The 26047-nt window shown below is 40.6% G+C and overlaps 1 protein-coding gene across 6 annotated transcripts in view; it reads right to left on the bottom strand.

Moving 5' to 3' along the window:
* Positions 1 to 26047, bottom strand: part of TRIO (trio Rho guanine nucleotide exchange factor) — a 496865-nt gene that overhangs the window by 247296 nt on the left and 223522 nt on the right. For all 6 annotated transcript variants that reach the window (XR_015869672.1, XR_015869673.1, XM_088445727.1 and 3 more), the window contains exons 28-30: positions 19716 to 19808; positions 11277 to 11388; positions 1160 to 1350 (exon numbers count right to left, since the gene is read on the bottom strand). Coding sequence is in view for 4 of the 6 variants with exons in the window: in XM_088445727.1 (XP_088301853.1) it covers positions 1160 to 1350; positions 11277 to 11388; positions 19716 to 19808 (396 nt within the window). In the remaining 2 variants the exon portion in view is untranslated. The remainder of the gene's footprint in view (positions 1 to 1159; positions 1351 to 11276; positions 11389 to 19715; positions 19809 to 26047) is intronic.

Here is a 26047-nt window from a genome sequence, read left to right on the forward strand (position 1 = left end):
ACACATGAAGAAGTGAATTCTAACAATTGTGGAAGATTCGGTGTTAAAGAGAGGAAGAGTGTAAATAAATATTTTACTGTCCATGTTTCACCTCTATACGATGAGTTGGCTACTATCAGGAGATTTCGATTGAAAATATAACAGGATTAAATTTTTGTTGTGTTATCCTTTTTATTTTACATAGACCATACAAGAAGTTGAACGGATCCTCCTCCATGACTGGAAGTCACAACATTTTGAAGTTAAGTAGAGCGCTGAATGGCCTTCCCGATTTCTTTTTTGATGGCAGATGCCCTAAATTAGCAGTCAGAAGGTCTTTCCCTGCAGCCTCCTGAGTTTGAATGAAGGCTCCAGCTTCAGCATGGAGAGCACTACCCCAAGGTATGTCTGTCTGCCCACTGGAGCTTATTTTAGGAGAGAGGGAGCATCTGAAGCAGATTTCCAGAGGTAGTTAACTTCTTCTTGATTCAAGATGCCTGCATCTGCTTGTATTTTGTTACAATATTAAGCGACGATTGGGAAATTAGCCAACACAAATTAGGATATTTTAAAGCAGTATATACCCAGATGCACATACCCAGAATAAGCAGTACCAGGTGTCGGAGTAGGATCATGGTGGTGGCAGCAAGTTACCTTCCCATGACAAAGTGGTAGGAAGCAGTAACAGGCGGTGAGAGGGAGTCCCCATACCAAAGTAACGGCAAAGTAAGACCAATTGGATTGATAAGGAATAAAGTAACCTCAGAGTTACATATGACCATGGAGGTGAGCAAATTTATAGATTTTTAACAACAGTATGTTTCCCTTTAGAAAAAATAATGTTCATTTTGTGAGCTCTTTGCCTGAATACTGCCTTTGGTTAAGACTTTCTTGCAAGGATTACATTCTGTATTACTTGAATAAACTGTTCTGTACAACTTCATTTGCAGATACATATATGACACGTAAGAGATATATGTGAATATTCAAATGTATTTAGATTGATATCAATCAGGTGTCGCCTGTCCCAGAATTCATGGTGCACATGGAATGTTAGGTAAAGGAAAGGCTGGGCCATATTCAGGGGGACAAGACCAAAACCAGTCTAAGAATCGGGGGAACAAGTACACTACATACATACTAATAATCAACATTCAATTAAATATGAAGTTTTACTTACAAATAATTTCATCTTGTAAATATATTTGCTTCTTCCACTGGAATCTTTGACCTCTTTACTGAAGACAAGTGACATCTCAAAAAGAAAGAGATGTCTCTCTCTGCCTTTCCTGATCAAAGTTTTAGGGTCCCAAACCTGGAAAGACTCCTGCAGAATCAACTCTCCCTGAGTTTCAATGTTTTCCTCAAACCCTTGAGTGAAAATGAAAGATACTTTAAAGATAATAAAACATATGGCAAGACTCATAACAGCAATTACCCCTGGTTTGTCTAATAGGAAGGGGTAGTATAGAAAGCTATGCCCCAAGTGCAGGTAATGTATATAAAGCTATTTGGTCTCATTTCAAACAATGTCCCAGTGGTAATATATTTCTTTGAATACTGAAGGTGCTTATATACTTTTAAACAATCAAAAGTAGAAGTATAAATCCCATAGACTAAGGGTATATACAAGTTGTCTATGTAGTTGCAAAAGAGATGGGGTTTCTTTTTCCCCAGGACCCTGTTCACCCATTAAAGAGCATTAAATGCAATATATTATGCGTGAGCAGACTGCTGCCTGGGCCACATTCCACCAGAACACATCACAGGAGAGCATGAGATATACAGATAAATACTACATACAACAGGAAAAAGTACTCTATAATTAGACACACTAGTAAGTCACAACTATTTAACTAATTGTATTATCTTATTCAAACCAATTACCCTGTCCACATATTTACTAAGGGAAATAAAAAAAAAAAAAAAAAAGTGAGAGCGAATATGAAGCACTAATGTATTTTTTACAAACAGTTTAAATGGTTGTATGCTGTATGCTTTTATAGATTCACAGTATTTATCTTCAGTTAAATCAGCTATAATATAATTCTCTGACTCTTTGTATTTAAGCAGATGAATAAGATCATTACTTGATTCATGATCTTTCCTAATCTATCTATATATATATATATATATATATATATATACATACATACATACATACACACACACACACACACACACACAAAGAAATGTTAATATCCGCACTCAATGCAAATGTAAGTCAGCAGTGTGGTGCTCCTCAAAGATCCAATAGGAATCCAAAACATAGAGTTTAACAGAAGGAGGGCACTCACCAAGTAAGGTAGTAGAATATAATCACAACTTTATTACTTATCACGATTAAAACATTAGAGTCAGAGTCGACGTTTCAATCCGCCTATGGACCGTCATCAGGACACAAACACACAGGCTGTGGAGAGACCTGTTTGTGTCCTGATGACGGTCCCTAGGCGGATTCAAACGTCGACTCTGACTCTAATGTTTTAATCGAGATAAGTAATAATGATGTGATTATATTCTACTACCTTACTTGGTGAGTGCCCTCCTTCTGTTAAACTCTATATATATATATATATATATATATATATATATATATATATATATATACACACACACACACACACATATATATACACATACACAGCTGCAGATGTGTCCTGCTACATCTTTGTTCTGTATGCATCAAATCCCGTCGCACAATGCATGTGCCGGCGAGTGGGTACGCGCACTCAGTTCGCACCCCTGCCGCCATAGGAACGGATGGTGCGACCGCTGTGTGCACCATAGCGTATGCTACTGCGGGTAATCGCATGGTGAGATGCGTGCACACGTTTGCAGTGTGATCGGCAAAGATGAAGCAGGACACATCTGTATATCAGAATAAAATACATTCAATAAGCCAGACTGTTTGTCTGATATTCATGTCAGCACTACTAAATGGAATAGCGAATTAATTCTTGTGACCCAATAATAATTATACATATCGTTTGAAACATTATGCAGTACTGTGCAACAGTTTTCGGCAGGTGTGGAAAAAATGCTGCAAAGTAAGAATTCTTTCAAAAATAGAAGTGTTAATTTTTATCAATTAACAAAATGCAAAGTGAATGAACAGAAGAGAAATCTAAATCAAATCAATATTTGGTGTGACCATTTGCCTTCAAAACAGCATCAATTCTTCTAGGTACACTTGCACACAGTTTTTGAAGGAACTCGGCAGGGAGGTTGTTCCAAACATCTAACCACAGATCTGTGGATATTTAGTTTGCTCAAATCCTTCTGTCTCTTCATGTAATCCCAGACAGACTCGATGTTGAGATCACGGCTCTATGGGAGCCATATCAACACTTCCAGGACTCCTCGTTTTTCTTTACGCTGAAGATGGTTCTTAATGACATTGGCTGTATGTTTGGGGTCGTTGTCTTGCTGTAGAATAAATTTGGATGGTACTGCATGATGGATAAGTACCTGCCTGTATTTCTCAGCATTGAGGACACCATTAATCCTGACCAAATCCCCAACTCCATTTGCTGAAATGTAGCCCGAAACTTGCAAAGAACCTCCCCCATGCTTAACTGTTGCCTGCAGACACTTATTATTGTACCGCTCTCCAGCCCTTCTGCTAACAAACTGTCTTCTGTTTCAGCCAAATATTTAAAATTTCGACTCCTCAGGCCAGGGCACCTGTTGCTATTTTTTTGCACCCCAGTTCTTGTTTTCGTGCATAGTTGAGTCACTTGGCCTTGTTTCCATGTGGAAGGTATGGCTGTTTGGCCACAATTCTCCCAAGATGACAGTTCTGACAGACTTCTCCAAACAGTAGATGGGTGTACCTGGGTCCCACTGGTTTCTGCCAGCTCTTAGCGGACGGCACTGCTGGACATCTTCCGATTTCGAAGGAAAGTAAGCATCATGTGTCTTTCATCTGATGCACTGATGCTTCCTTGGCCGACCACTGCGTCTACTGTCCTTATCATTGCCCGTTTCTTTGTGCTTCTTCAAAAAGACCTTGAACAGCACATCTTGAAACCCTAATCTGAAATCTTTGCCTGGGAAAGACCTTGCTGATGCAGTATAACTATTTGTGTCTTGTTGCTGTGCTCAATCTTGCCATGGTGTATCACCTGTGACATGAAATTGTCTTCCACAACCTCACATTTGTAGCAGAGGTTGGGTTTTCCTCACCCAGTTTTAAGCCTCATAAACAGCTGTTTTTGTTTCAGTTAATGACTGTTTCAACCTCCATAGAAAAATGATGATCATTATCACCTGTTTGGTATGATTGGTTAATCATACACCAGACTATAATCCTACAAAATCCCTGACTTTGTGCAAGTGTAACTAGAAGAATTGATGCTGTTTTGAAGGCAAAGGGTAGTCACACCAAAATATTGATTTAATTAAATCTCTTTTCTGTTCATTCACTTGCATTTTGTAAATTGATAAAAATAAAACTATCAACACTTCTATTTTTAAAAGCACTCTTACTTTCCAGCATTTTTTCCACACCTGACTAAAAAAACTTTTGCACAATACTGAATACTATATACTAGCTGGGATACCCGGCATTGCCCGGGTTGAAGGCTGGACCCTAAAGTACACCTGCAACTTTTATTTGATAACATTGTCTTCGACTATAACCCCAATCCATTGATTCTGAAAAGGACCCCACTGTTTGCTAATATGCATGCAGTGGCTTAACTACCGTGGATGCAAGGGGACGGCGTGCCACAGTGGCAACACAGGCACCATAGCAGCCACACCACTTGCACCCAAGGTAGTTACGCCACTGTTTGCATGCGCATTAGCAAACAGTGGGGTCCTTTTTAGTATCAATGGAATGGGGTTATAGGCGAGGACAATGTTATCAAATAAAGGTTAAAGGTGTATTTTAGGGTTCAACCTTCAACCCGGTCAACACCGGGTATCCCAGCTAGTATATAATATACAGTTTTGTGCAAAAGTTTTAGGCAGGAGTCAGATTCAAAATGTGCCAGCTCTGTCTGACCATGTCTGCACCAGCTGTATTTAGCTGGCGGTCCATCCCCAAATCCACACCTGCTGACTGCTGATCGCACACAGGGGAAGGCGAGAGGTTGCTGGAGGGACACAGGGAGGCATAATGTGTAAGGGACACTACTATTGTGTGTAATAATGTGTTATATGGGACACTACTGCTATGTGGCATAATCTGTAAAGGGCATTACTGTGTGGTATAATGTGTAAGGGGTAATAATGTGCAGTGTAATGGGCCTTACTGTGTGGCAAAACGTATAAGGGTCACTACTACTGTGTGGCATCATGTGTATAAGGGGAACTACTGTGTGGCATAACCTGAATGGCTCTGTGTGGCATAACATGAATGGGTTCTGTGTGGGGGCAAATGTATGTGTATTTTTTACCTCCTGGGGGGCCTTTTAAGATCTTGCTATGTGGCCCACAAAGTTCTAGTTAAGCCAGGTACACACTGGAGCGATGTTGTGCCGATATGTTGTTTCGTAGTGACGTAACACCTACATTGCTCAGTGTGTATGCAGCGGTCGTTGGTGACAGTCGCCAAGTTTGATGTGCTGCACATCAAACCTAGCGATATCGCTAGCGGCCAATGCATTAATGAATGACGTAACAGTGATCGTTCCGAAGTTCAATAAAGAAGTACAGTGTGGATGCACAATCACTGTTCAAACCTAGGCAAAAACCTAACCCTGATCAAACTATACCACCATGCCAAATTTGGTTGAGTTAGGTCCAAAATTCTGGCAGTACATAAAGAACAAACAGGCGGACAGGCAGACACTTGTTTATTACATAGATTGCCCAAACTATTATATTTCCTCTATCTCAATTAAATATGTATTGGTGTCACTGTCACTTGTGCTGTAGTGTCAGCAATGGGACCCAAGTGGTCTGTCCGCTCCTGTGTCCCATAGAATAAAGGCAACGTTGCACTGTTAGGTGAAGCAACATGTGGTCAAAGCATAAATATTACAATGTGCCAGATGACGCTGTCCACAATCGTCCATACTTTTCCGTCAGCCACAGTGGTGTTGCACACTGAAATTGTTGCATGTGAAAAGCCAAACGCTTTCAAAGTCTCTTAAATCGTGATATGCTGCCATCTTCACTGGGCTGGATCCATCACATGGGGTCCACATTTTCCTACTTGACACCTCCAAACCTCCTGGGCTAAAAGCCACTGAACATCCAGGGCTGGAGAGGAAGATCTGGAAAATGAATGCCGATACTGAGCTCCTGCTGTACCAGAAGAACTGACTGGAAATGAGTCTTGACGGCTCCAAGATTGCCCTCAGCATGGTCAGCGACAACCTTCATAGCAGACAGTGTCCAGAGAGTTGGCTGGGGATGGCATGCAGGTGAAGCAGCTGAAGTTATTGTATTCTATGGCAGCCAATGGAATGCTCTCTGTATAAAGGGTGCCTTTAATCTTAAATGCCCTGGACCTCTGTCTTTACTATCAGTAAGTCCCCACTGTCACTCATCAAAAGTAGGGAGGGGAAAGAGTAAGGCACAGAGGGAAGGGGTAAGACTGGGTACACACTAATCAGATATATATATATATATATATACACACACACACACACAAATTGAGCAGATGATGGTTATTCATACACACTGAACAACCAACGTCTGTGTACAGTGTACAGGATGGGGAGTCCCCTCGGCTGCATGTATACGGGCAGTCTGCGGACCACACATACACACTTGCCGATGGACAGGCAGCAGATATATTGGTCGGCCAATATATCGGTCAGTGTGTACCCAGCTTAAGGCACAAAGGGAGGGGGGGGGCAAAAATTTAAGAGAGATGAGGAGAGAAAATAGTGGGAGAGCGATAAATATAATGGGGGAAAAGGGTATAGAAAGAAAGCGGAAGACTTTCAGATGGAGAAAGAAAGTTAGACAGTGGCGGCAGTAGAGAGATAAAGTAAGAAAGTGAGAGAAAGGAGGCAATAAAGAGGAGAGAAGCACTGAAGAAAGGCTAAAAGAGGAGAAGAGAGAGAAAAAACCCAGGCAGCGCAGAGGACAACTAGTAGTTTATGCAATTGTACTAGCAAGTTATCGTCTCTAACAAGGTTTTCAATTGTGAACACCTCATTTTCTTTTAATTCTTTAGAGAAGACTATTACTGAGGAAATGTAAATAAAATAACAGATTAACCAGTGTATATCAGACAGATAATCTGTCTTTATGATGATCCTGGCAAACATAGGACAGAGCTTGAGAAACCAATATGAAAAGATAGTATATGAAACAAAATAAGAGATTGTAACCATATTAATAATTATAAGATAAACATTATGAATCTAGAGGACCATCCAGCAATTCTAAATTGTCACTTGTCGCATTATTTTACATATTTGATACTAAATATGGATAACTAGTTTTAATAAAAAACAATAAATCTAGTTTTAGTCACAATTATGACTTATTGTTTGTCGTTTCAGAGTATTTTTCCTTGTTAAAACATATAATAAAATAACATTATCACTGGATATAAGTCAGCAAAGCATAATCCGCACAGGACAGTTAAAACATTACATACAGTGCATCCGTAAGGTATTCACAATGCTTCACTTTTTCTACATTTTGTTATGTTACAGCCTTATTCCAAAATGGAATAAATACATTTTTGTCCTCAAAATTTTACACACAATACCCCATAATGACAATGTGTACAAAGTTTTTTTTTTTAGAGATTTTTGCAAATTAAAAAAAAAACACAACAACTAAGAAATCACATGTACATATGTATTCACAGCCTTTGCCATGAAGCTCAGGTGCATCCTGTTTCCACTGATCATCCTTGAGATGTTCCTACAGCTTAAATAGAGTCTACCTGTGGTAAATTCAGTCGTTTGGACATGATTTTAAAAGGCACACACTCGTCTATATAAGGTCCCACATTTGACAGTGCATGTCAGAGCACAAACCAAGCATGAAGTCCAAGGAATTGTCTGTAGCCCTCCGAGACAGGATTGTCTCGAGGCACAAATCTGGGGAAGGGTACAGAAAAATATCTGCTGCTTTGAAGACCCCAATGAGCACAGTGGCCTCCATCATCCGTAAATGGAAAAAGTTCGGAACCACCAGGACTCTAAACAGAGCGACCGGGGCGAAGGGCCCTAGTCAGGGAGGTGACCAAGAACCCGATGGTCACTCTGTCAGAGCTGCAACATTCCTCTGTGGCGAGAGGAGAACCATCCAGAAGGACAACCATCTCTGCAGCAATCCACCAATCAGGCCTGTATGTTGGGTGGACAGACGGAAGCTACTCCTTAGTAAAAAGCACATGGCAGCCCGCCAGGAGTTTGCCAAAATGCACCTGAAGGACTCTCAGACCATGAGAAACAAAATTCTCTGGTCTGATGAGACAAAGATTGAACTCTTTGGCGTCAATGCCAGGTGTTATGTTTGGAGGAAACCAGGCTCCACTCATCACCAGGCCAATATCATCCCTACAGTGAAGCATGGTGGTGGCAACATCATGCTGTGGGGATGTTTATCAGTGGCTGGAACTGGGAGACTAGTCAGTAAAGAGGGAAAGATGAATGCAGTAATGTACAGAGACATCCTGGATGAAAACCTGCTCCAGAGCGCTCCTCAGACTGGGACAGCGGACATCTTTCAGCAGGACAACGACCCTAAGCACACAGCCAAGATATCATAGGAGTGGCTTCAGGACAACTCTGTGAATGTTCTTGAGTGGCCCAGCCAGAACCCAGACTTGTATCTTGAACATCTCTGGAGAGATCTGAAAATGGCTGTGCACCGACGCTTCCCATCCAACCTGATGGATCTTGAGAGGTGCTGCAAAGAGTAATGGTGGGAAACTGCCCAAAGATAGATGTGCCAAGCTTGTGGCATGATATTCAAAAACACTTGAGGCTGTAATTGCTGCCAAAGGTGCACCAACAAAGTATTGAGCAAAGGCTGTGAATACTTTTGTACATATGATTTCAGTATGCAGTCAAGATGCTGACGGTCTAAATGCCGACCGTCGGCATCCCGACTGTCTAATCCCGGCAAGGGTCTAATGACAGGCAACCCGATCGAAGGTAAGCCGGGCGCAGACAGCTGCGGGGGAGGAGGGTTAGGTTAGGGGCTCTCGGTGGGGGACTTAGGGTTAGGCATTCCCCAGGGAGGGTTAGGCTAGGGGAAGGGGGTTTGGATTAGGCACCCCTGGGGGGAGGTTAGAGTAAGGCACCCCCCGGGAGGGTTAGGCAGCGGGGAAGGGGGAGGTTAGGTTTAGGCACTTAGAGGGGAGTTATGGTTAGGCACTTGGGAGGGAGGTTAGGGTTAGGCACCCCTAAGGGAGGGTTAGGGTAGTTTATACTTACCTTTAGCGCAGTCAGGATCTTCACTGGCGCTGGTCTTCCAGCCTCGGGATTTGAACCGCTGGACGTAAATCATACCGATCCTGTGATTTCTTCTTCTTTTTTTTTTTTTTTATTAAATTTGCAAAAATTTCAATAAAACTTTGTACATGTTGTCATTATGGGGTATTGTGTATAAAATTTTGAGGACAAAAATGTATTTATTCCATTCTGGAATAAGGCTGTAACATAAAAAAATTTGGAAAAAGTGAAGCGCTGTGAATACTTTCCGGATGCACTGTAAATGTTTTGGTACAAAGAAGCCAGTCCTTTATATATTTCCTGTTGTGTACAGCAGCCATCCACTCTTTAAAGTATGACTTGGACATAAGGAGGAGACCATAGAGGAAGAAGCAGACCCTCACTAGAGTAGTGATATGAGGCTATTATATATGGAGGAACATTTAGGAAGATCACTGGATCAAATGCATCTTTGTATGAAATAGGGTTCATACAGAGAACTTGTTCAGTTATCACAGTAGTTCTTCAAAAGCAGCTGTTTTCTAACTGGTGTTTATGCAGGGTTTCAGGGGGAATATAATGAACTTAATGTTTGTGTTGTAATCAGTTATACGCTCTATATATAACCAGTTTATCAAATTGATTGACATTGGACAGTGGTTTTCTGAAATAACTGTAGCTCAGCTGGACAAATCTCAAATAATTTTAGATTTTGCTCAAAGGACCTGTTCCCACAGATTATGCTAGTAGATGGTTTATTTTATTAAAAAAATAATAATACACATTTGCCTGTATTTGTTCTTTAAAGACACTTGTATACATGGACACATTATGTTTATTACTGTTTATTTGTATAGTGCTAACATATTACACAGTGCTTTCTAGAGAATATTTATTTACTATAACAGGTGTTTATTACATCCAACACAACACAGGGGAGTAAAGAAAGGAGTAACATTGTCCTTTTAGTTTCACCCTGTCAAATGATTTTTTTTTATTTACATATTTTAATTAGCTGACATTTTTATTTAAATGTATATTTTCTATTTTTTTATATAGTCATTACCTTCAACTTTTGAAAAATAAACATACAATACTCATTAATCCATTTAAAAAATAGATGCTAATTGAGCATCAATTTGTATGAAAATTGATGACTCAAACATGCAGCAGAAATTCCGACAGCTGGCTTCCCGACTGCTTTATCCTAGCGAGGGTTAAATGACAGGCATCTAAATGTAGACGCCTGTCATTTTTCCGATCGAAGGGATGCCGGACAGCCGCTGGGGGGGGGGGGAGGGTTAGGTTTAGGGCACCCGGGGGGGACTTACGGTTAGGCACCCCTCCGGGAGGGTTAGGCTATGGGCAGGGAGGGTTAGGCACCCCCAGGGGGAGGTTAGGGTTAGGCACTCCCCCGGGGGACTTAGGTTTAGGCAGTAGGGAAGAGGGGGGATTAGGGATAGGCACTTAGGGGGGAGGTTAGGGTTAGGCACCCCTAAGGAAGGGTTAGGGGGGTAGGTTAGGTTATCCCGTTCGGGATTTCCAGAGCTGTCGGCCTGCCGCTGCCGGGATCTGTTGAGCTGTCAGGCTGCCGCTGCCGGGAATCGAACCGGGGCCTTGTGGCCGGCGGTATTTCATACAGATTCCAGTAAAACCACCAGCACATTAAAGGGTTGATTCAAAAAGTAGCAAACTGGCTCGCCTCATAAGTGCACACACATGCCGCGATTATGGTAGCCCAGAACTCGTGGGTTTTTGTTGTCAGCTCCTCAGAAGGGCAGAGAACAAAAATGAGCTGGTTTGGGGCATAATGGGGGATAGTTGGTGTGTCATTGCTGACGTTTTCATGCCACTGCAACGTTACATTGTGGGGCTCACGGCTAACTGAATTGACTCCAAAAACTTTATTACGAAATCATCACTGTTTACAGGCTTTACCTTCTAGCATGCTAAGGTGCATGGCATCATTTGCTCTCTTTGGAACACTAAGCATCACCTCTAATCCATCTTTAATTTCTCCCTTGCCTTCTTCACAGCATGTCAAGAGCTCCTGAAGAAATGTTAACAAAAAAGAAAAAATTTTGTTACGTAGGATAACTAGCAATTTAGTACTCCACTATGTATTTAGAGTGAACAACGTAATCAAATGCATTTTGAAATTCTAGGAGACTTAACCATCCCCATGAAAAAAAAAAACAACAACTAAAAACATATTTTTATATTACAATATGTAGACATGCAGAGCTTCCAAAATATGCAATTCCAGTACTAAAAAAAGGATTTCACATATCATATTACATTAGATGTGTTTATTTTTGCAGATTTGTGGCATAAATTACACTGTACAACAAATTAATACTTTTAATTTGTTTCCTTTCTAAAAAGTCATACATTACTAATTTGAGATCAACTAAAAATTTCAGAATGTTTTTACTAGCTCTATTTTTGAGCTACACTACTTGCACTATACTGTATGTACATTAGTAATATAGTCATAGTGAAAAGCTATTTTAAAATAATCTGATATTTTCTTGCTAGAAAATAAATAACAGTTGTTTTAATTCAATCAATCACAATTAAGAACACAAAACGAAACAAACATACAGCATACGAAAGTACTATCTAATATAGTGGCCTATTCATGAGGGTGCTTTCTCTTTGCTTGTCGCTTGTACTCCTCTTCTGGGGCATCTCTTGTCACTGCCCAACAGTAGTGATTCACCTACCCTGATATTTTTGTTCCATTGCTGAAATGTCTTGGTAGAATCGCTCACTATGCTTGTCACTCAGTGCACCACAGTTATCTTGTGTGGGTAATCCCGTGAATCGCATAGATTTGAATAGAGGAGGGGACAAATAACTGATTCATTTAATTGGGTCATTAGGCCCCGCCCCCTCTGCGCGGAACACAGATTGCTGGTAAGATTCTCTCCATTCTGCCCACTTCACTAGGAATACCCCTATATCGTCATAAATGGGCTATATCTCGGAACTCAGAGCTAACTGAGAGTTTTAAATGTCATATTCATTCTTTGCATGCTGAAATCAATTAGAAGTAACAAGTTCACATCGGAAACATTTTCATTGTTGTGCAGTGTTATTGACATCCAGTGTTAATGGTTATGGGCTTATGTCAGTATCATGTACTGTTACAATCTTTCTCAACAGTCACAGGCATTAAAGGACTTGTATTATTGCTTTGGAGAACAGTATGCATAAAACAAACAATGTCCTGAATTATTGAGCTATTGTTGTTGACAGTCCTGTTTAACTCACTCCTTCAAGATTAAAAAAAAATGCCTTTACAGATTGTTTGGAGGGCCCATTTCAAGTTCATCTCTACAATACCATGTACCCATCATTTCAATGTTTAAAATATGTATTTGTCTCTGCAACTGGAAAAATTGTCCATTTGATTAGCAAACTTAGATAATTAGTATAATAGTTATTCTTATATAAACAGTAACTCTGCTAATAAATTAAGTTTCTGGATGAGGCTTTTACAACAGCCCCTTAAAAACAATGTTCACAAAACTGGTCTCCAAAAAGCAGTGATAGTGTCGATGTTTACAGAAACCTAAAAGACAACATCTATAGTCATTTCCCCTACATTATTAAGTGACAGTTGAACTTAAATGAGTTTACAATATTTACCAAAAGTCCCTGTGTTTTATTTTCTTAAATTGATGATGATGATTATCCGTTTAGTCGACAGACTTTCAGACACTTTATGGATCAGTGAACGCCACGCTTCTCTTTCTCTGACAGCTTCCTTAAAGTCATTTATGGGCATGTTCGTGTCAGCCTTTATTGTGTCCAGCCAACGCGTTCTTTGGCGTCCTTTTCTTCTGGACCCGCTGATGGATCCAAGCAATAGCGTTGTTTCTAGGAAATTAGCCCGCATAACATGTCCTAAATACGAAAGTCGTTGTTTGGTGATCTTGCCTTCTAATGATATTTTTGGTTTGACCAGCTCTAGGACTGCCTTGTTCGTATTCATTGCTGTCCATGGTATGCGCAGCATTCGCCTCCAGCACCACAATTCAAAAGCATCGATTCTCTTGTGATCTGCCTTCTTGAGTGTCCAGGTTTCGCATGCATAAAGATCGGAAAAACAATTGCAATGACCAACCGTGCTTTTGTTGCGCTGCTATCGTTGCTCTTCCATAACTTCGTCATTCCTAGCATAACACTGCGGCCAAGTGCAATTCGTCGCTTTATTTCAGTAGATGATTCTCCACTGCGATCAATCTTAGAACCCAGAAAGAGGAAGTCTCGTACCGATTCGACTTCCTCATTATCGATTGCAATATGGACTGCATCGTCACTTGCTGTAGTCATTATCTTTGTTTTCTTGATGTTGAGGTACAGTCCCATGCTCTTGCTTTCTTCTTTGACTCTTTTGACCAGATATTCTTGGTCTTTTCTACTTTCAGCAAGCAGAGTCATGTCATCGGCATATTGTAGACTGTTGATGTTCATCCCTCCGATTTTTACTCTAATTGTGGACTCGTCCAAACTGCATCGTCTCATGATCATTTCGGCATAAAGATTGAATAAAGCTGGTGAGAGAATACAGCCTTGTCGAACGCCTTTTCCGATCTTGAACCAATCCGTGTTGCCAAAAGCTGTCCTGACTGTGGCTTCTTGACTCATGTAGAGTGATCGCATCAGTTTCTCCAGGTGCTCCGGAATACCCATCTGCCGTAAACATTTCCATAGCTTGTCGTGATCAACGCAATAGAACGCTTTGCTGTAGTCAATGAAGCAAATGTACACGTCCTTTTGATACTCTCGTGTCTTTTCTATAATCCATCGCAGGTTTGCGATTTGATCTCTGGTCCCCCGACCCCTGCGAAATCCAGCCTGCGTGTCTGGGAGCTCCTTCTCTACAAAGTAGGCCATGCGCCTTTGAATAATCTTCAGCAATATTTTGCTTGTGTGCGATATGAGAGCAATAGTCCGATAGTTGCCACATTCCTGTGCATCGCCCTTTTTTGGAAGCTGGACAAAGACTGATCTAGTCCAATCTTTGGGCCATGAGTTCATTCTCCATATCTGTTGGCAAAGTGCTGTTAGTGCTGAGGCAGGTACCGGCTTGAGTAATTTGGCTTGTAAACAGTCGTCGCCTGGGACTTTCCTGTTTGGTAGTTGTTTTAAAGCCCAGACAACCTCCTCCTCTAGACCATCTTGTTCATACTCATTTGGGTTTTCCTGGTCGATGGGCTGATTTGGTCGATTGCCTGCATATAATTCCATTGTGTATTCCTTCCACCTGTGCTTGATTTGGTCTTCATTAAGTAGGATTTTACCATTCCGGTCTTTGATGGTCGCTGCTTTGCGTGATGTAAATGGTGCACGTGCCTGCTTCACAAAGGCAAACAGTTCACAAATGTGGCCCTTGCTTGTTTAACTCTTCCAATTTTGTGCACTGTTCATTCCAGTAACGTTCCTTATCTCGTCTCGCTTCTCTCTGAAATTCCGCATTTAACAATTTGAATTCAATACTATTGCCAGAGGCTTTGGCTGTTCGTCTCTTTCTTGAAATTTCAATCGACGCATCTGATAATCATTGCGATTTCTTTGCACGGAACAAATTTTTTTGATTCATCCATTATGATTGCTTTCATTTCTTCCCCCAGATCGTCTGGGTCTTTTCCAGTTGTACTCAGAAGTTCGAATCGTTTTTTTTACCTGTATTCCATATTGTGCTGAAATATTGTTGGTATCAAATGGTGTTGAACCGGAGTTTCACTTTAGCGACGAGTAGCTGATGGTCAGAGCCACAATCCACACCTGGGAGTGTTTTAACTGCTAGTATTGAGCTCTTCCATTGTTGTTGGCAGAGAAACTAGTCGATCTGATTGCGATGTTGACTGCTAGGAGATGTCCATGTGTATAATCGGCGTTTGTGCTGTTCAAACCACGTGTTCATGATCAGTAGCCGATTTTCTTGACAGAATTGAACCTGTCGGTCTCCGGCCTCATTCCCTTCTCCTAATCCGAATTTGCCAGCGACCAGTGGCTCTTCTCCTTCGCCTACTTTTGCATTGAAATCTCCAGCAATAAAGATGATATCTTTAGCAAGAATTTGGTCGACTGCTTGTTGGAGGTCTGCATAAAATTGTTCAATTTCTTAAATTACACATTCAAAATGCACATACATGTACTTAAGAGCTTAACATAGGCAAAATACCAGAATAGTCTACCCAAAAATTCACCTCAAAATATCTGACTTTGCGTATTTTCACAGAATGGGAACTGTTGTTTCACACATAAAAAACAAAATCATCCATATTAAAAAATTAGCCCATATACCCAGGTCACAATACCCTTTCAGGCACTGCATCTTCATTCACCTGAGTTCTCTCAAATACATGTAGAGAGTCATCGTATCTGCAGCTCCTCAGAGTGGAATGTCAGCACTGGTATGTGATTACAGCCCAGCTCAACACTCCTAGACCTCAGAGACATGAAGAAGCAGCAGCAGCTTCACAGGTAAGAAACTGCAGGCTGCTCCTCCATATCAACAAATGATTATGCTTGGTATGGGGATACCAAAGGGAGATTAAAAGCATTGAATGAGTGATGTAATGTAACTTAATCAACATTTTATGAGCCCCCTAAACATTGGAGCATTAGTTCACCTAATGGTATCGCTGACCCTACATATACTGTAGCCAGATACTTGAGCATTAATACTTGACATGTTATTCACCAATGTCTGAAGAAAGTGGTATTTTCATGTTATAATGTATATGTTTTGTTAGGGGTTACTGTTGAGTGCGTGTAAGTGATGCAGAATATAATGGGAATAAATATTGAAAAGCAGTTTCATTCACTAACAAAAATATATATTAAAAAAAATAGTGGGTGATATGCAATTCGGCAAAATACATACAAATGAATCCCTGTACAATAATCTCTTGTTCATAACATGTTGAGTGTCAGAGACTATAAGGCACATCTCACAGTCCTGGGCAATGCCCTTTCATGTCTTCTACAATCACTGAACCTAATTTTCAGTCCTTGTTGTGCAATTCTTTTACTGTTGGTCATCATTTCAAAAACTGCATGCATCAAGAGGCCTAGCCATTTTCTGTGCCATGTATTTTTCCTGGAATAACTGTGTTCTTTTGTGCCAGCCAAGCAAGTACTGCATATTTTTTGTGACAGACAGGACATTCTTTACCACAGTTGGGATAGTATTTTTAATTTACAGAAAAACAAATATATGAATATATTGACAACAGGGGACAATTAGATTTTTGTTCTTAACTTTAAATACTTTTCTATGAATCCATCTGGGGGACAGAGTATCAGTCTGCCACCAGCACAGCTGCTCCCAAGAAAAAAAAAACAACAAAGCTTGCAAAGGGGGAGCCTAATAGGAACGGAAACCAACCTGTGTGACAGCAGCAGGGATCCCACATACCTAGGAACGCATGGATGATAGACACTAAAGGACTTCAAAAAGAGGCAACAAATTCAAGAAGCTAGTACCCTCAATGGGTTCAGCACCCAGCACATAGTCGCCAATTCAATGGGCAAAGCAAACAGTACCCTGAACAAGTCTGTACTACAGTCTCAAGAACAACCAGCCAAAAAGAAACCGGCTGCAAGCAAACCACTGCTAAAACCAATCCAAGGAGAAAAGGAACAGATCCAGATATGGGTCAGATTACGCTCACTGAGAGTGAGATTACAGAAAGTTACAAAAACTGCATGCACATCCAGTTATAGAACTTCCATCTATCGTGGCATGGACCCAAACCTCATACTGCATAAGCTGATGATGCACATACTGAACCATCAAGGCTTATTATTCAATGGAATGTAGTTGGAGGGCATGGACTCCCTCCAAAGGGAAGAGAGAAAATCCTAAACCCTAGTAAGCAAACCCCTGGTGCTATCTAGTCCCCAAATACACCCAATGTTGGAGACAAATGTATTCTAGAGAAAGGCTGAGACAATGATGGTCTATCACAAAAGGGCCTGCCAGACCACATTGTGGGTCCCAGAACAAAGAAGGCACATACAGCCCACCTGGAAGACCAACTACAGAGAACTAAGGCTAGCGTCACCCCAGTCTCAACAGATAGCACCTCAGAGATTTGACTAAGAGAAAGAATACCAGAAGGACAGCTACCATCCCTGTAGCTGTGGAAAAAATCCCAGAAAACCAACCACTGTAACTAGAGTGGAGCACACAGAACTTGCCACAGAAAAGCAAGGTATCAAACCGGGACAAGTATGCAGAGGAGCTGCAGGATGGATGTCTCGGACACAGCCCAATGAAGAAACAGACATCCAACCAGTAATTTAACCTCTACTTGTTGTTCAGCTGCCCTGCTGAAAGGCCAACTAGAAGCCTTGATGAAAAAGCTGACCATGACCCTCATGTCAAAACCCATGGGTCCCCTGGAAACACTCCACAATGAGCAGGAGCATGTAGCAAAAACAATTGCACAGTCCTTAGCTTCCTGAAGTGAACTTAAGGAGCCCCTCCCCCTCCTCAATTAAAGAAAGAAAACTCCCAAACCAAGGTTCACTAAGGCTCGGGAACAAAGATATGCACCAATAAACCAGGAACAGTGGTCCTCAAAGGACGATAATAGTGAACAATTCAGGCGACAGCACAAAATATGTGGATATAGCTTTAACTAGTCCACAGTGAGAAAGGCCATTGTGACTATGAGCCAATGTCTGTCCAAGGCCGCCCCAACTCCAGAAACAAGGTAGGTGCTGTAAGCCTTGAAACACAGTCTGATGGGCACTGAAAAAAGCCGAAGGCAGATATAACACCTGCGACTCAAAGTGCAGACCTGGGCAAAGTCACCTCTCCTGTCCCAAGACAGAGACAGCAGGGGGATTAGAACGCTCTGAAAAAAACATTAAAGCAGGAAAAACACTGACCTGTTGATAAAAAAAAAAAAGTGGGCCAGCCCAGATGAGTATTAGAAACCTTAGCACACTCCTTCCCCCGACTCTCTCTCTCCTGCTAGCACAAACACCACTGTGAGCTTGACTGCAAGACGGAAATCGCTCAGTGTAGCCATTTCCCAGGCTGTCTGTCTACACACGCACTGCTCCTCTAAGAAGAGGGGAACTGTCGGAAAAATCTGGCAAGATGCCGACGCAGCTAACTGCACCCTCTACAAGGAAGATAGCACCAGCCAACTGTGGGTCCAGACTGTCTGCCAAGCTGAGACTCATGCAGAAGAACTGGGGCACTGAATGGAGTTCACTCCCCAGCAGGTCCTGCGGACCTTTAGGGTAGAGGCCGGAAACCTCACTGCTCAGCTGCCACTGATTTTCTGCACCTAGCAGCACACATCCCTTAGTAAAAATAAACAAACAAAAAAAATCACAAATAAAACAAGTCTAACACTAAAAAGAGATGGGGCTGCAAGGAAGCCCCAGTAAGGAAACACAGCATCCTTGGGCACTTAAAGAACACTGAAGATCAGGAACGGTAGAGGGGAGAAGCTTCTATTGGTACCTTCCAGTTACCCATGGTAAGCAGTGTCAGTGGGTGGACATCGGAATCCTGGCATTGAATGGTTGCTGACCTTCCGACATCAAAACATGCGACACGATGGCCACTAGCCAATCACATCATAAATGGAGCTTTGCGCATGCGTACAGAACGCGTGTTCGCAGGTCATTTGTAACATTCAGCAATCAGATGTGCATTTAAAGCAGCATCCTATGGCTGGCAACCACCGCAAACCCGGTATTCAATGGAAAAGGTATTTAAAATCGACAGTTGCTAACTATCGATTTCCGATGTCCATACCTCGTGTCCCCCAGATTGGATGAATGAGAAAAATGAATTCCATTCTGAAACTTCTATAGTTTGCAGGAATACCACTCTTTTTCACATTTTTTAATAATCTTTTTAAAAAACTTTTTTTCTACGTAGTTTTTTGTATTTTATGTGTTGCTCTGATACCACAGGTGCAGGCAAAAATTATTTGTTTTTTTCACAAGACCCAGATTCTCACATGAAGGAAACACAAGTATCCCCTCTCATCATCATCATCATGACCTCTGAAATCTATAGACCATTTAATGATCCATGAACCAATAGTGTAGATGTACTGTAAATTAAATCGTAGTGTGTTTTTTTTCTTTTTTAGCCATTCCCTAACATTTCTAAATTGTAAACATAGAACATTTTAAAATGTAAACATCTATGTTAAAGGGTCATATAAAATATTTTTGTATGTATAAATATATAAACTAGAATCCTCTAAACAATGTTACCGATATAAAATGAAAATGCATATTTATTTTTCTCAATTAAATTGTTTAATAAGAGTATCCTAACAAATGCTTCAAAGTGCATTTACATTTTTATTGGAAGAAGCATACCTTCAGGAGAAGCTGGTATTTTGTTATCCGCTGTACTGGTTTGATAAGGTAAGAAGAAATCGAGTTTGCCAATTCATGACGGTGTTGAATTTCCTGTAAAATGATACAGTGAGAGAATTAGATTGCGTTCAAATTAGAGAAATAAAGCACAGAGGATGGATTGGAAAGTAACAATTATTGCAGAAGAACTTTTAGGCCGGTATGCTATTAGTAGCGGTAATTTGCCACTGCTAATTGATCTGGTGGGGGCTATCCAGTTAGACCCGAAAATTGCCTCAGACAGGCTAAACAAAATCCCCGAAATCAGCCCCTTTTTGGCTGCTGCAATCCCGATAACGCACAGGTTTCATGATGGACCCTGTGTGTTTTCAGACGAAAATGGGTCATTTTTTTTTGCAAAGAAAACAAGCTCTACAGTAACTGGATAGCCCGATAATGACCATCGGTTGAAAATTGCTTTAAAAGCTAGGGTTTTTATTTCTCAAGAAAAATTTACGTGGCTAATAGAATACCAGCTTTTGTTGGAAAATATGGGCACTTAAGATGATGTAATTAGCTAAAAAGTATAGTATGTATGAATTACAGAAAAAAAAAAAAAAAACACACCATGAGGCAAATATAAATCAACACAGGAGATAAATGTAGTTGCAGTACCATAGTGGACTTAGATTCAGAATAGAGAGTCTGACAGGCTATGCAGTCATCATTGGCTGTATTAATGGTCATTTCTTGCAATAATGCTGCTCTATTGGATACAGTCATTCAGTTTACCTGTGTGGTCAAATCTGACAGAGATCCAGCTGCTTGGAGGAATTAGCTGGTGTATGGCTACTGTAAACCACTGACTGTTAGGTGTTCTCACACCTCACCCTTCTATATCTAAAAAGGAACCTAAAAATGTAGATTTAATATCTAATAACCGCAAATCAGAAATTAATTGGTGTCATTCAGATTTCAGAGTAGAGACATACCGAAACAGAAGCAACAGCAGATACCGCAAAATACATAAGAGGCAGTGGAATAAGTGAAATACAAATTATGGGGGGCTAGACAAAGAAAATGTAAAAGCTGACCTTGAGATACAAATACACAAATACAAGAACAAAGGTAGAAATGACCGAATCAAAAGGAGAAAAAATGCAAGCTTTGTGTCTTTGAAAAGAGAGAAGAAAGAATTGTCTCTTTGTTGGTGCACATATAGGGAAAAAAAAAATTTGGAATCAAAATTAAAAAATAACTTTTATCATGTATATATTAAAAAATCTCACTTCGCCTGTTTAGTAAAATATTCCATAAAAATTAAAAAGGAAACATATATCATAATATTGTTATTGAAATTAAATTATTAATAAAACAGTTGTCTGTGTCCTTTTATGATCGTGGCCGTTCAATATTATTCAATAATTTGCCTTTCACCAATATTTATTTAGCCAATAGATGGCAGTGTGTTATTAAAAATTGAATATTGTCTGAAATTACATAATCAGACTGATATGTGGAAGGAAAGTGTAAAATTAGATCACGACTAGTCTACTTATACTATACAATTTATAGTGTCGTATTATCAAAAGTGTATTATAAATCTATTATAAATTAATAATTTAATTTCAATAACAATATTACGATATATAGATACAACAAGGAAAAAGAAAAAAAGAGGTAGTATATCGGTGCACAAGTCGATTGGTTACAAATTACTTATAACATAACTTTTATTAGATATGTATTATAATATATATCACCTCTCTAGGGAAATAAAGCGGCGAAGTATTAAAATATATAGAGAAAGAAGAAATTAGAATTAAAATTAAACTGAGGGTCTTCTCTTTAATGGGTTTATTAATCAATATCTTCTAGTGATCGGATATAGTTTAAATTATACGTCTGTTATTGATCCATATCTTGGATCTCCTATGTGAACTCCCACAGTATATAATTTGTATAATCTATAAAAATTTGTAGATGATACTCCACATGTTGCAGATTCAGCTGCTTCTATAATATCGGCACCTTCATATCAATTAACATTTACAAATTATATTCAAAACATCGATGTTATGCCGATTAAATCATTGGTCCAATTATCGCTATACAAATGTTTGGGTTGCCTCTATAAATAGGCAAATAGATCCCTGATGTTGCGCAACGCTTGTACGTCGATTAATACCTGCAGATTATATTACTGCAGTCAAAAAAAAAAAAAAACACTACAGCCACTTTATCATAAATCTCGATAAATAGCAGTATTCAATTTGAATCTCAATATTACAGATTCAGTTGTTGAAATATCAGCAGCTTTGTATCTTATATAGTATCAGCCGTTTACTATCAATTATCGTTTGAGAGTTGTATCGCTGAAATAAAAAAATCGATGTTATGCCCATTAAATCATTGGTCCAATCATCACTTTATTGGTATTAAGATTACCTTTATGTATAGGCGAATACGTCCCTGATATTTAAATATCTTTATAGAGCTGCTTCTATACTATCTGCAACTTTATATCACTTAAACATTTACAGGTTATATTGCCAGATTCAAAACATCGATGTTATACCGAATATATCAATGAACCACTCATCACTATACTGATATTAAGGTTGCCTCTGTATGTAGGCAAATAGATCCCTAAAAATGAGCAACATTGATACATCGATTCATCTCTGCAGATTATGTTGCTGCAGTAAAAAAACCAAAAAAACTACAGTCACTTTGTCATAAGTCACGACAAATGGCAGTGTTTGGTTTGAATCCAATTGTAGCAGATTCAGTTGCTTTTAAAGTCTCAGCAACTTTGTATCTTCTATAATATCCGCAACTGAAAAATCGATGTTGTGCCCATTAAATCATTAATCCAAATGTTGCTTTGTTGGTATTTAAGTTGTCTTTGTATATAGATGAATGTGTCTCTGATATTTAGATATCTTTTTAAATAAAGTTTTTACATCGATCAATCCCTGCAAATTATCTTACTGTGGTCAAAAACATCGATGTCACACACCAGGTACTGATAGCAGTCTAATAAGCTATCATGTTAGATTACCTGCATATTAAAGCAGAAATCCATCAATATGTTACTTCTATGTAGCAATATTGAATTGCCTTTGTGTGTCAATGGAATCAATTATCTTACTGTGGTCAAAAACATCGATGTCACACCAGGTATTGATAGCAGTCCAATAAGCTATCATTTTAGATTACCTGCACGTTTAAGCAGAAATCCATCAGTATGTTATTTCTATGTAGCGATATTGAGTTGCCTTTATGTCTCCGTGTATATTCATTATTACCTTTATCATATATTAACACAAACAGACAATACAAGTATTAATGTCCCTTAATGTCTCATATACATAGGAAATCTCCGATCACAGATGGAGTTAATTGCAGTCACATTCGCTGCTATAATGCATCTGTTGCACTAACAATGAATGCTATATTGATTGCAATACAGAAGAAGTCTACGATCACAGATAGGGTTAATTGCAGTCACATTCGCTGCTATGCATCTGTTGTACTGACATTGAATGCTATATTAATTGCAATACATAGAGAATCTGCGATCACAGATGGAGTTAGTTGCAGTCACATTCGCTGCTATAATGCATCTGTTGTACTGACAATGAATGCTATATTGATTGCAATTGTTTGGTTGGTCATTTGTTGAAGCCATAATAGGCATAATATCTTTGCACGCACAGAGAGACCCTCAGAGAGGTCCGATGCGCATTTCGCTAGTGGCTTTTTCAAAGGATCGATTACGATATATGTCTCCTTTTTAATTTTTAGGGAATATTTAACTAAACAGGCGAAGTGAGATTTTTTAATATATACATAATAAAAGTAATTTTTTAATTTTGATACCAAATTTTCTTTTCCCTATATGTGCGCCAACAAAGAGACAATTCTTTCTGCTCCCTTTTCTTGTTCACTTATACCCATTGTCTTTGGCAGCACCCCCATAGAGACGATCATATATTGACAGACAATTATCTAATTGGGGCCATAATATTGAAAACAGCTTATCAGACCTAAACTTAGTGCATATGTGTTTCCCAAAAGTCCCCCACCCTTTATTCTACAAGCTTTGTGTCTTGTCAGTTTACGTGGACATTGTACTTGTAGGCATAATGGGACATACATGACTTAAAATGTTGCTGGCTTTGAAAGAGGTAAAGATAAACTACGCTCAACATTATATGCACTATTGATCCACCCATGCATTTCTTGTAGAACAGTTATGGGAATTAAGGTATTCATGTCCATACTACTACCTCAGGACGATAAAACATGTAGAACTGGCAAAACAATATATGTATGCCTCTAATAAAGTCACTTAGAATTTTTTTTAAAAAGTGTGAATTGTTTGTTGTATTTGCAAATACATTTACGTCATATTAGGAGCCTATATAATGGGTTGGAGTTTGATGTACCATCTAATTTTTATAAAATTTGCCAAATTTTTTTGCTCTCAAAAGGCACCCATTATGCGTGGGGCACAGTGATACACAGAATTTAAATTGCTGATGAATTCATTGGCTTACCACAGATGTGTGTAAGAGAGGGGCATGCAAAGTAATGAGTCTGTTTTAATGCTTCTGAATAATAAACCTTATACATTTTTGAAAACTACTGGAACCGTTTTTGTTTGCTTATCTGATGCCCTTGGCAGTAACAGTATGCACAGGTAAACAATCTATGCATCACAGGGGGGGGAATGGCTGTGATAATCCGTTTCTGTGCATTAAAATGCATAAGATTGAATAGCAGCAGAGGCGGATTTAGGCGTCATAGGGCCCTAAGCAAGATACAAATTTGGGGCCCCCCTTCTTCAAACAATTCCCCTCCCAGTCAGTGTGCATATGCCAAATCCCCCCACCCCACCAGTCATTCAGTGTATGCCTAATCCCCGCCCCTCCTTCCCAAGACTGGAACATTTTCAGATATGTGGATATTACAGAGAGGAACTTATGTCTACAGTAACTTATGTGCCAGGTTAACCCCCCCCCCCCCACACCCCCGGACTGCACGCACACCACCCCCAACTACCCAATTGTAGCAGGTGAATGTAGGTGAAAGCTGGAATCAGTAAGGGTGCCTGCCAGTGTGATGAGGGGGTAGGGGTGTTGCCGGCCCAAAACACCCTGCCTCCCCCCCACACTGGCAGGTGCCACAAACCCCACACATGCGCCACCTCCCCCTTCCCCCAGCAGAATCAAAGGCAGCAGATGCACCTCACTTTATACTCTGCTATCCACTTTGGGAGGCAGCGCACCTCAACTTCTATCTTCTCGGCTTCCCCCTCTCTCTGTAACGTCACATGAAGGCAGACAACACAGTGGAGAGCAGGAGAGGAGACAGAGCAGCACCCGTCACCTGTCCAGAACTGATGAGCTGACAGTCTGCTGGGGCCCGGAAGTAAAAATGCACACGGACACTCAAATAAACAGCCCTGTCACCGCAGTGGCAGAACGGAAGTATGATTCTGTTCTGCGGCCGGCGGTTCAAATCCCGACAGCGGAAGCCTGGCAGGGGTGAAGATCCCGAATGCTAATTAAGGTAAGTACCGCTAACCTAATTCCCTACCCTAACCCTCCTTTAGGGGTGCCTAACCATAACCGTACCCCCAAGTGCCGAATGCTAACCCCCCCGATAAGTGCCTAAACTTAACCCCCCCCTTCCCTGCAGCCTAAACCTAAGTCTCCCGGGGGGTGCCTAACCCTAACCCTCCTGGCGGGCTGCCTAACCCTAAATCTCCCCTGGGAGTCCCTAACCTAACCCACCCCCCCCCCACCCCCGCGGCTATCCGCGCCTGGCTTCCCTTCGATCGTGATGCTGGGCGTCGGGCTCCCGGTGTATGTAAAATGACAGGCGTCTGGATTTCGGTGCCTGTCATTAGACCTTTGCAGGGATTAGACAGTCGGGATGCCGACGGTCGGCACTTAGACCGTCGGCATCCCGAGTGCATACCGGCAGAACTAGTGAGTGGTGGGACAATATGTGAGTGGGTGCAACAATATGTTTTGGGGAACCCACCCCACTGCAAGCAAGGGACTATGGGCCTGATTCAGAGCTGGACACTCTGAATGAGCGCCCGCTCTGAATCAGGGCGTGTTTTTTTTTTTTTCCCGTCCGGTCGTTTGGACGCTCGCATAGCTGTGGGTTACCACCCACAACTTATGCGAGCGTCCATGATGATAGTCACGATGGTCAAGACCATCGCGACCATCGGGCTTGCGACGAGATCCTGCGGTAGGGTCTCGGAGACCGCAAGCCCTGGAGTGATTTTGGCTCTATCAGAGCCAAAAGCACTTCCACTGACATCACTAGTG

Source organism: Taudactylus pleione, unplaced genomic scaffold (genome assembly GCF_031769625.1).
Source record: "Taudactylus pleione unplaced genomic scaffold, aTauple2 ptg000386l, whole genome shotgun sequence".
Taxonomy (NCBI): domain Eukaryota; kingdom Metazoa; phylum Chordata; class Amphibia; order Anura; family Myobatrachidae; genus Taudactylus; species Taudactylus pleione.